The following is a 12,566-nucleotide window of genomic DNA, read 5'->3' on the forward strand; positions in this document are numbered from 1 at the left end:
GGAACTATCAGGGCGGCGGCATAGTTCTCTCCACCATCTGCCGATCCCTGCAGTTGTCCGCCCGAGATGTGCCCCTAAGTGTAATCCCACGCACTCTGGTAATAAACCATAGGGCTGTTAAACTGCTATGTAACGAATGTCGGATAATACATCGGAATTCTCCTGGAAGTAGTGACCCGACGTCCGTATTCATACTCGCAACCTCCACGCGAGGGACTTCTTGACTAGGATAGTTGGTTGTATGGTGTACCGCGCAGAAGGATCAACAGCAGGATGGCAGCCACGCGAGACTGCTGCAGTGGACCCGGTTCGGCAAGCAACTAGTCTCGCCCACTAACGGGGCGGATTACCTTGTTCTCTCGGAGCGCCGGTGACTATGTTGTTATTATTATCTGACTGCCATAAATGTTATGACTGTACTCCGTACTGCCACTCTGTAACTCTGTACTCTGTGTACGGGGTAACCTTGTCTCGGTTTCACTTCAGACGCAGTGGGTTTGGAATCCGCAGCATGATTAGCTGCAAGCTTATCCCACTTGAAACGGACCAGGAACCACGATCACGGCATCTGTTGGCGGCCTTTAGCACCAACGGTGGTGCGGTGTCATTCAACAATCCTTCCGGAGTCCGGCAGCCAATTCTCACTTCTTCAGTTATCTTGGGGTGGACGATGGAAAGGGGTGGAAAGGGGCCAGAACGCAATTCTATTAATGGGCACTAGACATCCCACACTTTTTTTTCTTTCTTTTGAAACAAAAGGAAATATAGTCGAGAGAGATTCAGATAGCTATGGTCTTCTAATCCCACGCATTATTTTAATTTATTTTTATCTCATTTGTGTCTCTATTGCAATCATGACTCCATAAAAAAAATTTTCTGTTGAAACGATCGTTAATTTCGAGGCAATTCCGTCGCTTACAGCCCGGCGGGTCCTTGCAGGGATCCCATCCCAACCTTCTGCTGTCCAGTGCCACCTCTCGTATTGTGGTATTATTTAATCGCGATTGACCACATCGGATGGGCAACGGCCATCGCTCATAGATGGTTAGAAAGCACATCGAATTCTCATTAGTTCTTCTCTCATCATTTAGTCCATGATACCGCCGTGTTCATGGGAAAGATGTAGGTGTGGCTTGGCAGGAAGCAGAGGATGGAGAAGAACTACCAGACTGGGCTAGCGTAGGCATCCCACTGGGTCCGCTGGCACCTTAGCGGCTAAGCCGGGACGGGGCAAGCGCTTCCGCCAGGGGGGCACGTAGGTGGCCAACCAGAGGATGCAAAATAATGCAGGATTTATTAGTAATATTTAATGGTGTGGGTACGGCGCTGGCGTTCCTGTCCCCCGGGTCCAACCCGCTTGCTGCAAGCTGGCGCTAGCCTGCTGCGCTACGCCCCAACTAGCCAGGAAGTCGGAGTATCGCAGCCAAGTCAAACAAAGGCTAGCAGTAAACCGTAATACTAGTACGTGGTTGTACCGGGGAGGCTGGCGCGCGCCCTAACCCCGTCCCGTCTAGCATTTGCGATCATTCATAGCGCGCCAATATTGGGCAGGGGGGACAAAAAAGCCCGAAAGAAAAATAATAATATATGTACCCTAGCTGCCCCTTCCTTAGTGACCTGCAACCTGACGTTGTGATTGCTCTCTTTTTCCTTTCTTTTTTTGCATGCGTTTGTGTTTTCCCATTCATTTTCCCATATATCTCTCGATCTGTCCTATCCTATCCGTACTCGAGATCGACCCTGTCGCCTTGTGCCGCTGTTTGCTGCCGTTTCTCTAATACTATCCTGATTGCCATCTGTCCTATACCTCCGGCTTCCTGCCTGCTCCCTTCCTGCGGGCTCCTTGCGACACATCATTAGTTCGTCGGCTTCCTCTGCCGTACATTGTCCGTGTTACCTGCAGCCTACCTGTCTGCGCGCCTCCTTGCCTATTCTTATTCCTGTGCGCTTTAGACCGACTTCAGAACAAAAGAAAGAGAACCTCCCCGAAATAAAGAAAAGAAACCACGGAAAAAAACAAAGTGGATCGACCTGCCCGATTTGTTTTAAATTTACCAAACACCCTGATAAACTCAACCTGCAGGCGCCATCGCAGTGGAGCGAATTACATCCGAAGCGACCTGTCTATCCCTGGCCTCCCACCCACCAACCTGGTTGGTCTCACATTCCTGCCTAAAAACCCGTCCATCATCTAGGGTGCCACCCGACTTTCCGGAACTGCAGGAAAGCTTCAAAAAGATCGCCCCGTCCAATCCAGCCAGCCCTGTATCGCCAACCTAGACGTTTTTCGATCGGGCCTGCTGCTAACCTGTGCATAACTTTGGGCGCTTTCCACCGCTTGTTTGCCAGCTGGCTGTGTGAGAGTCAAACTCCATCCGTTCAACTGTCACTCCTTTCTTTTTTTTCCCTTCTTTTTTTGTTTGTTCGCTCTCATTTTTGTGTGTATTCGGAGAGCTCGCATTACATAAGGTGAGGGACAATGTTTTCTCTATTTGTTGTCATTTCTATAAATACGGCCGCCACTCCCCTCCCTCCCCCCCTTTCTCATTCCCACACCCATCTCGTTACTCGCAAGGGATACATCGAATTTAGCTGACCATCATCCTCTGCCTCAAGCTCTCAACATGATTCTTCGAGATCTCTCAGCTACCAACATGGGCCGTGGAGCTTATGATACTACCGGTGTGAAGAAACCCGGTGCGCCGCCGCCGCCACCTTCACGTCGATAAATATCTACATCACCCGAAATGCACATTTCGACTGACCCTCGATACCACGACCCGCATATCCACGACCGCCTGAGTGCTGTACCTCTCCAGACATCGAGCTCTCAGGATCACCTACTGCGGTTCGTGATATGTATGTGATGCCTATTCCATGCTACCGATGGTCGACTGGTTTCTAACATGTGCAATCCAGATCAACTTCCGCCCATTCTTCTTGTGGCTGTTTCGGTCACGTTGGACTGGTTCCAATTTTCCCAACATAGACTTCTTTTAGTCGTGGATTTTGAATGCGACTGTACTACTACTATTGCGCTTTTTGACCAATTTCGGCGATTTCACCACGGCGCGGTCTCTCGACCCCGCCTCCTTTTGCGACGTTTACACTTCTTTACTATCGGAACTGAAAAGTGTTTTTTATGGGTTTGGATTTACACTACGGCGTTATTATAGATTGGACGGTTATCATGTTAAGCATGGGAGATACCAGGATTGGATCTAGAACCTCGACTTCGCAGTCACCCTTCCTTCTTGCATTGTCTTACATTTCTTTTTTTTTTCCCCGTGGAATTGAGATACTCATGTACAATATTTGGCAACACGGTGCAAACATGTTTCTGGTTTTTGCCAGAGGGTTTGCGCTGAGGCGTCGTTTTGGGATATTTTGTTTTAATTATGGAGGATTTTCAGTTTGGTCATGTATCACGACAACAATTTGGATTGCATGAGGCTGGTCCTCTGTTTTATTACTACCATTTATCATAGCTTTAATATATCATATTAGATCCAAGAATTGTATCTACGATTACAACTACAGTGTCCACATATGAAGTTGCTATTCCGTAGACATGAACTTTCGTCCGGAGTCTGATTATACCCGGCATCTTTCTCTTGATCCTACTGGCTACAAGCTTGACGTCGCACAGCCTGTACAAAATATTCCGAAACAACATTTGAATTTACCCTGATGCCTGTTGACGCAATTACATTTCACAGCTTTAGGCTGGCCGGTGTAGATCAGTCTAGGACTCTAGGGCACTTCAGATAACGACATACTCTCCCAGACAATTCATACACCCCATCAGAGCAGACCAAGCTAAATCAATGCCATTAAGCGATCTTCATTGTGTATCACCATGATGATGTCAGCCCACCTTATCGGAGTACGCAGTGACGTTTGGCCTGGACGGTATTCTAATGCACACCGGAGACACCACCCCGTTTCGATAATCATATCGGTATTCCCAAAAGACCTATAAACCCAAACGCAGAGTCAACTATATATCGACTATAGATATGGTTAGATGGCAATCCAATATGAATCCTATAAATAGCACATGCATACATGGGATATCACGTGGTACCACTATCGACGAATTAGGCAGTTTAGCATATCCGCCTGCACTAGCCCTGCTTTCGTCCTAGCCCGCGAGCTTCTAACTAAGACGACATCTCGACCATTCGTCACCCGGAGGTAAGCTCCTCAATAACTGGGTTGCCTATGCACAATCACGAAGAAGATACCCCTTTCATTTTCATCAAATATATTCTATTATTAAAACGTCTGTAACGAAAAAGCCGGCCAAGCGCCTCGGGCCCGGACTTTTTCTTCGCGCAACTTGACAACTTGAATCAGCCTGTACTACTGCACATACGCCCCAATCCTTCCTCTCCGATTCAGCTCGCCTTCGCCGCCGGAATCTGCAGCTGAATATTGTCTGGTTACGAACGTGCCGAGTGGGTGAGAATTGCATGGTGATTATCTATTGCCGTCATACCCTCCCTGACCTTTGTCTAAGACCTGCATCACCAAACATCCAGTTATTTAATAGTCAAGCATGTCGGATTCAGCCCCAGCTGGACCGAAGCCCAGCAGCAGTGTGAAGCTTGTGCTACTCGGAGAGGCTGCTGTCGGAAAGGTATGATATTACAGTCAGATAGGGCTGTTGTTTGAGTATGTTTGGGGGTTGAATGCATGCTGATGTTGGACTAGTCTTCATTAGTTCTGCGATTCGTCAACAACGACTTTCAGGAAAATAAAGAGCCTACTATAGGAGGTATGTAACATTGTCTGGTCATATAGTTGCTATAATCTATCCTTGGTGTTTGCGATTACGAATTTCTTTGCTGACTTGCTTTTCAATCTACAGCCGCGTTCCTGACACAAAAGTGCTCGCTACCCACACGGACAATCAAATTCGAAATATGGGATACCGCTGGACAAGAGCGATTCGCCTCGTTGGCCCCGATGTATTATCGAAATGCCCAGGCCGCACTAGTTGTATATGATCTTACAAAGCCATCTTCGCTGGTAAAGGCAAAGCACTGGGTAGCTGAGCTGCAGCGACAAGCGAGCCCCGGTATTGTCATTGCGCTGGTGGGAAATAAGTTGGATTTGACCAGCTCCGGCGGCGCCGACGGCGAGCCTTCACCGGCTCATGACGATGCTGATAACGGAGGACCTGGTCCAGACGCAGAAGCAGATGACGAGGAAGCGGTGAACCCAGAAACCGAAGAACAGGATAACTCGACTTCGGATGCGCGTAAAATTTCGACTCGTGAAGCCCGTACTTATGCAGAAGAGGAAGGTCTTTTGTTCTTTGAGACCAGTGCCAAAACGGGATTTAATGTCTCAGAGGTCTTTACAGCCATCGCCAATGCTATCCCGGAAACTAGCTTGAAAGGTGCGAAGGCAGGTGGTGCTGGAGCCGGTCAAACGACGCTAGGCGCGGGCAGACCGGGAGAAGATTCTCGAGTCAATCTCGGTGATCGCAGTGCTGCAGCGGCCAAAGAAGGTTGTGCATGTTGATGTTTTGTTTATGAAGTTGATTCCGTGCAATTCATTTTCCTTTTTTGACCTTTTTGTTATTCTTCATAGTTAGACAGCTGTAACCAGCCACACCCATCCTCAGCCAATTCCCACTAGTAGTGCTATTATGCTAACAAATATCATATTTATACGAATCTTTTAACAGCATTGAAAATATGAAACAGGTAGTGAAATAGTAAATGCGGTGCGAAAAGGAAGGCGGTCGGTCAAGTCCGCCGGCAGAATTATAGTACGTTAGACCGATCACGAGACCCGCTAGCTCCAAAGAGTAGCAGGTCTAACCGAATCAGCGCTAGCATTTCGCCTAAGCGAGGGCCCGCCAAGCGATTCGTCGATGAGCGACGCACATTGGAGAATGAGAGTTTGTGTGCGTGTGTAGTGTTCCGCGATAACTTCTTTTGACGACGCTCTTTTCCTCCCTTTCCCCACGACAGTCGACAAGCAGCAGCCGCCGCCACAGGATACTCACCACCTGTCTGCAACCCGCGCGCAATCATGGCTGCTATCAACAAGATCGCCGCCAACTCTCCATCGAGACAGAGCCCCTCCGAATTGGAGACTTCGCTCGCCAGTGCTCTGTACGACCTCGAGAGCAACACCCAGGACTTGAAGGCCTCTCTGCGCCCTCTGCAGTTCGTTTCTGCTCGCGAGGTAGGCATTATTTCTGTTGTTTTGATGAGTGGAATATATTGGATTGGCTACGGATGATTGGGGAGAAAATACACTCCTCGAATTTCTATCAACACCAAATCATATATACCTGGCGGATATACGAATCAATTCAGCGCAATGTTTGATTAGTCGCTGACAATTCTCTAGATCGAGGTTGGTCACGACAAGAAGGCTATTGCCATCTTCGTCCCTGTTCCCCTTCTCCAGGGTTTCCACAAGATCCAGCAACGGTATGCAACAGCCAAACGCTCACATTGCAAACAACGTTAACTAATGGCATCCAGTCTCACCCGTGAGCTTGAGAAGAAGTTCTCTGACCGCCATGTCATCATCATCGCTTCTCGCCGCATCCTTCCTCGCCCCAAGCGTTCTGCTCGCTCTCGCAACACCCTCACCCAAAAGCGTCCTCGTTCCCGTACTCTGACTGCTGTCCACGACGCCATCTTGTCCGACATTGTCTACCCCGTTGAGATCGTCGGCAAGCGTGTCCGCACCAAGGAGGATGGCAGCAAGACGATCAAGATCATCCTTGACGAGAAGGAGCGTGGTGGTGTTGACCACCGTCTTGATGCCTACGGCGCAGTCTACCGACGATTGACAGGCCGTAACGTTGTTTTCGAGTTCCCTCAGAGCAGTGCCGTCGAATACTAGAGGAAAGAAAAAAATTGTTCCTTTTTCTTTTTCTTTTGGTTTGATTCGTGCGGGTGCTAGCTTTTGTTTTCTTTTATAATCATCTCTCTGCTGGGTTATATTTCCTTTCCGACTCTACAATTGAGATATGATGGAACACGAAAGGAAATATGGCAACGAGCATAGTCCAAAGAAAGTGGAGAAAAAGGGATGGGAAGTCATTTTCTGGTTTTTTTTTCTCCGCTTGCATGAAAATAGATAATATGACCAGTTTTCGATCTAAACTTGTCATTGTTACCTAACTATATGTTGGTTATAAATGTTTGTAGCCAACGGGGACCCGATCTCAAATAAAGCATGTCATGTCATGTCCCATGAACCGTGCTTGGCAATGTCAAAAATATTACTTCTACTCCCTTTTCGATCTGTAGGAAAATTCTAGATGTAAAGAATTGACATGATGGTGGTATCTATTAGCAAACATTGAAATACAAATCAAAGCAAACAACCTATAATATCTTTGGAGATATTCTCCCCACGCCCAGAACCATCCAATACGCTAGCTCACGCTTGACCAAGTCCAGTTTCTCACCACTCTTCTCACGCGGCTTATCAGGCGCCGACTGTTGTTGACCATCCTGATCAATCTGATTCTCCGCATCCCATTCCAAATGCACAAAAATGGGAATTTCGAGGACATCTTCATCTTCTCGAAGAAAACCTGTATTCTCGCTTTTTGCTTCCTTTTGTTGTTCGTCTCGGTCACTAGTATTTGTCACTAGTGGAAGTGGTATCGATGGGTTCGTGCCTGGTAATGCATCGGGGACTACTTCGAGAACAACGGTTGTCCAGTTGCGTCCCTTGTCCCAGACCTTACCGGCTTCGGCGACTTTCTCGTACCCAGGAGCGCCTGGTCGAGATAGTGGGTTTGTGGAGGAGCTTGGGGCGGTAGGCGCGGCTTGTAACGCCTCGTCCCAAACATCGCTGTTTGCGCCTAGTTCGAATTGCGGGCAGAGAATAGTAACTTTAGATGCGACGCGACCAGGGGTGACTGAGGGTGTAGCTAGAGTGACTCGCACGGGGTCGAACATGTGGTTTTTCAACGTGAGAAGGTATTGAATTGGGCGAAGCGGAGAGAGCGCGTCCAGATTTTGCTGTAGCAACGATGTTGCTGATACAGATTGTCCAGGTAAAGCCGCCGGCATAAGGGGGCGCAATGCAGGAAGTGGGATGTAGCTGAGCGCGATGAGACGAATCCTAAACCGGGTCGATGCAGGTTTAAACTCGGGTTTCACTAATATGTGTTTACATGATTTGCACCGTTTAGATCGCTTAGTTCGTAGTAACACAGGAAGTGGTCGCAGATCGTCCATGAATCGAGCGTTAGGATATTGGAATGCCCTTTGCTCGGTAGAAAGCATATCGTCCCATGTACAGTCTTCAGAAGCTATCCGATCGATTATTACTTGATCGTTGTCAGCAGAAACCACCTTGAGACCCTCGTCTGATGTGAGCGCCTCTCGCATTACTGGGGGCTTTGATTTTGCTTTCTTCGCACTACCGCCGTAATGATGAGACGATGAAGTGTAGATTGACATGATACGGTTCAACGCGCTGGGCGATGAAAATGCTGCTCCGAAATCTGATACTAGAGGGTCCGTTGCTGATATAGAGGTATCCTCAATCTGTTTTGTATAGAATCTCTTGAGTGCTGCAAACCTTGCGCTTGGATCTAGTTCCACTTGCCCATCCTGTGTTTGCGTTGCTGTAGCGGTAATAGGCCCTTCATCTTCCCAAGCTGGGCTGTCTAGAGTTCCAGATGTGGTATTTGACAACGGTGATTTCAAGTCGAGGGCGGTTCGAGAACTCTTTACTGCACCCTTTTCTTCGTATATTTTGGATAGTTGAGACCGGATATTTGTTGGCTTGTGAAACTGGATCCCTATATCCAATGTCGTCCACATACAGTATCCACAGGCTAATATCCATGGACCTTGTTGTGTACCATGTTCCGCAGTATTATCTAGAGTTGTAACAGCGAGTGGGCCAGTGCAGATCGGGCAACTGAAACAATTTCGAGCGCATCTAAACAAAAAGCCTCATTAGCTTTGCGCCTCAAATATAAATATGGCAAAATGAACCCACCGATTTCCTTCACTTCGAACCATACTGCTCGGCGTTTCAAAGAGACAGTTCGGACAGTACCAACACACAATCTCTTCTGTGATACATCTTGGACATTTTATCTGGTGGCAGTCCTCGCAGTATAAGAGTTGCTCTGGCGGATACAAGGAATAATTGGCCCGGGCTGACTTCGGATCAAAAGTTTGCTCCGATTCCTCATCTTCTTCGTAGTCCGAGCCCTCTTCTACTTCATCTTTGATTTCTTGGGTTCTTTTTCGAGGGGACGACTGTTTCTTTGGCGACAGCTCTCTGGAGCTCCGTTTTGATGGCTCTGGGGGCCTATTTTGCGCGCATGGGCACGATATGTACGTGTAAGGAAACGGCCGCGACATTTTGGAGGTAATAACGTGATGTCAATGTGCAAGGCGAGCGAGATTTGACGCTGTCAATGGTTAGTTATGCTATATTGAAATTCAAATTCATTTCCAACCCCTAAACAGTTACGGCATTTGCGGTGGAGCTAATAATCCACAACATGCCATGAACACGTATCATCAGACGTGGACAGACTATACGAAGATAAATAATTCGAAATGCCGCATCAAAAATACCGAACTGTCCAGTATACGCCGATTGAAAGGTCAAGAAGCGCTGTTGAGGCGGGGGTGTTAATTCCAGGTACGCGGGAAACAAGCAGAAAGTGGAGTCTTGAGCTTTGCCCAGCTTCCTTGCTGGAATTCTTCAATGCTATCGTCATCCTACAACGACCTATGGATTCGCGCCCCAAATAATTTAATACGACTCGACGATGCCATAATCCAGAGCACTCTCTTATGTACCATGCTATGCACTTCGAGAAAATATCTAGGTCAATTTAGCAGAATTTCGAAAAACAGCGAAACGCCATGTCCGTTCTTTTTTTACCAAAAATCTCATGCCGCTGGCGGCCTTTATCTTACAACACAACAATCATAACGTCATCGAGAAACTACGCTGTGCAGGCGCCGGGAAAACCATCACTCGAAGTTTTTAATCGTGTGGCAAAGCATATCCAGAAAGAACGTGCAGCTCGGAATGTCGAACAGAGCCGCAAGGTAGACTATCTCAAAGATGAGGTAGCAATGCGATTATGTGATAGACTACTGGTAATTATTTGCTTGGTGCTATGCTATATAGTATGGAAATACTTACTTATACCCAATTTGCGAATAGGATATTAAAAGAACATTTCCTACTGCTCTCGATCTCGGCGCAAATAGTTGCAATATCGCGCGTGCATTGACTGCTCCTAGTTTTGACCACGACTTAGGACCTTCTCAATCTCTTTCGGACCGCATCGGAAGCATTAAATGTATTGAAACATCACCTGAATTACTGTATCGGGATGCGGATCTTGAATTCAACAAGCAACTGTCTATTGAGCGGGAAGTGATTCGCGACTTGGAATACCTACCTTACGTACCAAACACCTTCGATATTGTATTATCATCACTTTCGATTCACTGGATTAATGATTTACCGTCACTTTTGGCACAAGTAAACTCAATCCTCAAACCCGACAGTCCCTTTATCGCCGCAATGTTTGGTGGAGATACCCTTTTCGAATTGCGTTCGTCCCTCCAATTAGCTAACATGGAGCGCCGTGGAGGAGTGATACCGCATATTTCGCCTTTGGCAGATGTAAGAGATGTTGGCGGACTGCTAACACGAGCCGGGTTTAAAATGTTGACTGTAGATGTCGAGGATATTGTCGTCGACTTCCCGAATACATTTGCATTAATGGAGGATCTCCAAGCCATGGGCGAAAGTAATGCCACGCTGCAACGAGGTCCTCTTTCGAAGGACGTACTGTTGGCTAATGAAGCTATCTACCGCGAACTACATAAAGACGCAGGCGATGGACCTGCACATGGGCAGGGTGGGATTCCAGCAACATTCAGGATTATTTTTATGATCGGATGGAAAGAAGGTGCAGGACAGCCACAGCCTTTACAAAGAGGAAGTGGAGAAGTCAACCTCAAAGATCTGCTTGGAGGAGGAGATTTCGAACAAAAATAAATCTGATTACAAGAGAAAGTTCCTTGGTCAGGCGCCTACGTAATGAGAGAAGCTCCGTTATTGTAATTTGTAGTATAACACCTTGGCAAAAAATTTCACCTTCAAAATAAGCATAAAGATCTACATTTTGTGGCTAAACAGAAGTCGATATGGATTTAGTAGTCAGACAGCCTCAAACTCGTCACCAACGTTATCATTTGCGTAATGTACTCATTATACCGTCCGTCGATCAGTAAGGACCCGTACAATTGTTCCATGGCCAGTTAGTTCAACAAGCTTTTCATGCCAGTTCAGAAGAACGCTCATCTGTTGGCCGCCACCTCCTTCGCCGAAGTTCCGTGATTGCACTTGTGAAAAGCCAGAGCCAGTAGCCTGTGGGGAAAGGGTCTTGCGCGAGGAGGGTGATTGGTTACCTCCTGTCGATGACTGTCCTGCCATACCCTTGTAGCTATTTCGCATTATCAGTAAGCATCAATTGGTAAGCAAAACTTGTAATGAGGACAACATACATGTATTTCATCAAGCAATCCGCACGGTCTGTACCTCCCTCACCAGCAAGTACACCTTCCAAAACCTTAAGCATCTCACCCTGTCGAATACCTTGTAAAACTTCGATCACTGTTGCCAGATGAACTTCCTTTGCCTGCGCATCGCCGCTTAAGGGGGCAGTGTCGAGAACATGCCGAAGAGCGCCTTCCGGGTCACCGCCTCTGAGCATTTGACGGACCTGTTGGGCGACCGAAGCTGCGCCTGCGGAGGTTGTTGGTTCTGGAAGGTTGGCTGGAAGGAGAGTGTTCATGGGGAAATTGACTGATGACTCTGGATCGAGCACATCAATGTTGATTGTGCGGTAGTTTATTTGAGCCATCTTGTTCGTGTGGATGGATAAGTGGGGTGGTAGATGTGGATGAGCAGCCGGTGTTGTCGGAGTCACTGCGCGTGTTGACTGCAATGAGGGAGATATAAGTCCCGTCTAATTATGTTCGAATAGCGCTACCGGTCTTGGTTAAGAAGGTGCACCTAGAAAATGACGCGCGGGTTAGCAATAGGGTCTATTGGAATGGCTGCGGGGAGGATAACGACGCAGAGGCATACAATCCACAGGAAACCCAAGTATCAGGTGCTCTTTTCGATGCCTCTTCGATGCCTCGAATTGAGTGTATAGCTAAGACAGTGGTCCTTGGCAGTGAAAACCGAATACTGTGGTTGTTTGAGGGAGATATTGAGTTGTCTGTGATCTGGTGCGGAGGTGGTGCTGCGGACGAGTGGTGGAGCAAGCTGGGTTGTCGCCGCCTGGGCGTGGGATTAGAGCCTGAGGCATCAACAGACAAGCCCTAACATCGATGTTTATTTCATCCTCATTTCATCGGGCTGGTCTCGATATCAGTATATATTTCGTGACGATCAATATTAATGTCCCTCGGAAAGCTGAATAAATGTATATTGTTATTAGGTACGTAATTGGAATGACGTTAATACCTTTGACTGTTGCTTTATCGACAAACACTCAAACTATTACATGTAACGAG

General features: G+C 47.4%; 6 protein-coding genes across 6 annotated transcripts; 3 read left to right on the forward strand and 3 right to left on the reverse strand.

Annotated features, from left to right (window-relative positions):
• Positions 1–768: 768 nt before the first annotated feature.
• On the reverse strand, positions 769–1,232 carry BGW36DRAFT_26313 (uncharacterized protein). The gene has a single exon (XM_046210092.1). The coding sequence runs from the start codon at positions 1,056–1,058 to the stop codon at positions 816–818; it is 243 nt and encodes an 80-aa protein (XP_046068594.1). The 5' UTR covers positions 1,059–1,232; the 3' UTR covers positions 769–815.
• Positions 1,233–4,182: 2,950 nt separating this feature from the next.
• Positions 4,183–5,727, forward strand: BGW36DRAFT_385056 (putative rab GTPase Vps21/Ypt51). Its single transcript, XM_046216875.1, has 3 exons — positions 4,183–4,642; positions 4,717–4,780; positions 4,874–5,727. The coding sequence occupies exons 1-3, from the start codon at positions 4,562–4,564 to the stop codon at positions 5,530–5,532; spliced, it is 804 nt and encodes a 267-aa protein (XP_046068595.1). The 5' UTR covers positions 4,183–4,561; the 3' UTR covers positions 5,533–5,727.
• Positions 5,728–6,048: 321 nt separating this feature from the next.
• On the forward strand, positions 6,049–6,876 carry BGW36DRAFT_302625 (40S ribosomal protein S7e; the record flags this gene model as incomplete). Its single annotated transcript, XM_046211810.1, has 3 exons — positions 6,049–6,204; positions 6,373–6,455; positions 6,510–6,876. The coding sequence occupies 3 exons, from the start codon at positions 6,049–6,051 to the stop codon at positions 6,874–6,876; spliced, it is 606 nt and encodes a 201-aa protein (XP_046068596.1).
• Positions 6,877–7,364: 488 nt separating this feature from the next.
• BGW36DRAFT_301760 (putative dynactin Arp1 p62 subunit RO2) lies at positions 7,365–9,371 on the reverse strand (the record flags this gene model as incomplete). Its single annotated transcript, XM_046211722.1, has 2 exons — positions 7,365–8,940; positions 9,001–9,371. The coding sequence occupies 2 exons, from the start codon at positions 9,369–9,371 to the stop codon at positions 7,365–7,367; spliced, it is 1,947 nt and encodes a 648-aa protein (XP_046068597.1).
• A 365-nt stretch (positions 9,372–9,736) lies between these two features.
• Positions 9,737–11,091, forward strand: BGW36DRAFT_409941 (S-adenosyl-L-methionine-dependent methyltransferase). Its single transcript, XM_046219125.1, has 2 exons — positions 9,737–10,124; positions 10,192–11,091. The coding sequence occupies exons 1-2, from the start codon at positions 9,885–9,887 to the stop codon at positions 11,035–11,037; spliced, it is 1,086 nt and encodes a 361-aa protein (XP_046068598.1). The 5' UTR covers positions 9,737–9,884; the 3' UTR covers positions 11,038–11,091.
• On the reverse strand, positions 11,092–12,311 carry BGW36DRAFT_385066 (putative Arp2/3 complex subunit Arc16). The gene is made up of 3 exons (XM_046216876.1): positions 12,133–12,311; positions 11,547–12,057; positions 11,092–11,485 (listed from the first exon to the last, which is right to left on the reverse strand). The coding sequence occupies exons 2-3, from the start codon at positions 11,903–11,905 to the stop codon at positions 11,251–11,253; spliced, it is 594 nt and encodes a 197-aa protein (XP_046068599.1). The 5' UTR covers positions 11,906–12,057; positions 12,133–12,311; the 3' UTR covers positions 11,092–11,250.
• Between the last annotated feature and the right edge of the window lie 255 nt (positions 12,312–12,566).

This window comes from Talaromyces proteolyticus (genome assembly GCF_021365285.1).
Source record: "Talaromyces proteolyticus strain PMI_201 chromosome Unknown BGW36scaffold_10, whole genome shotgun sequence".
NCBI lineage: Eukaryota > Fungi > Ascomycota > Eurotiomycetes > Eurotiales > Trichocomaceae > Talaromyces > Talaromyces proteolyticus.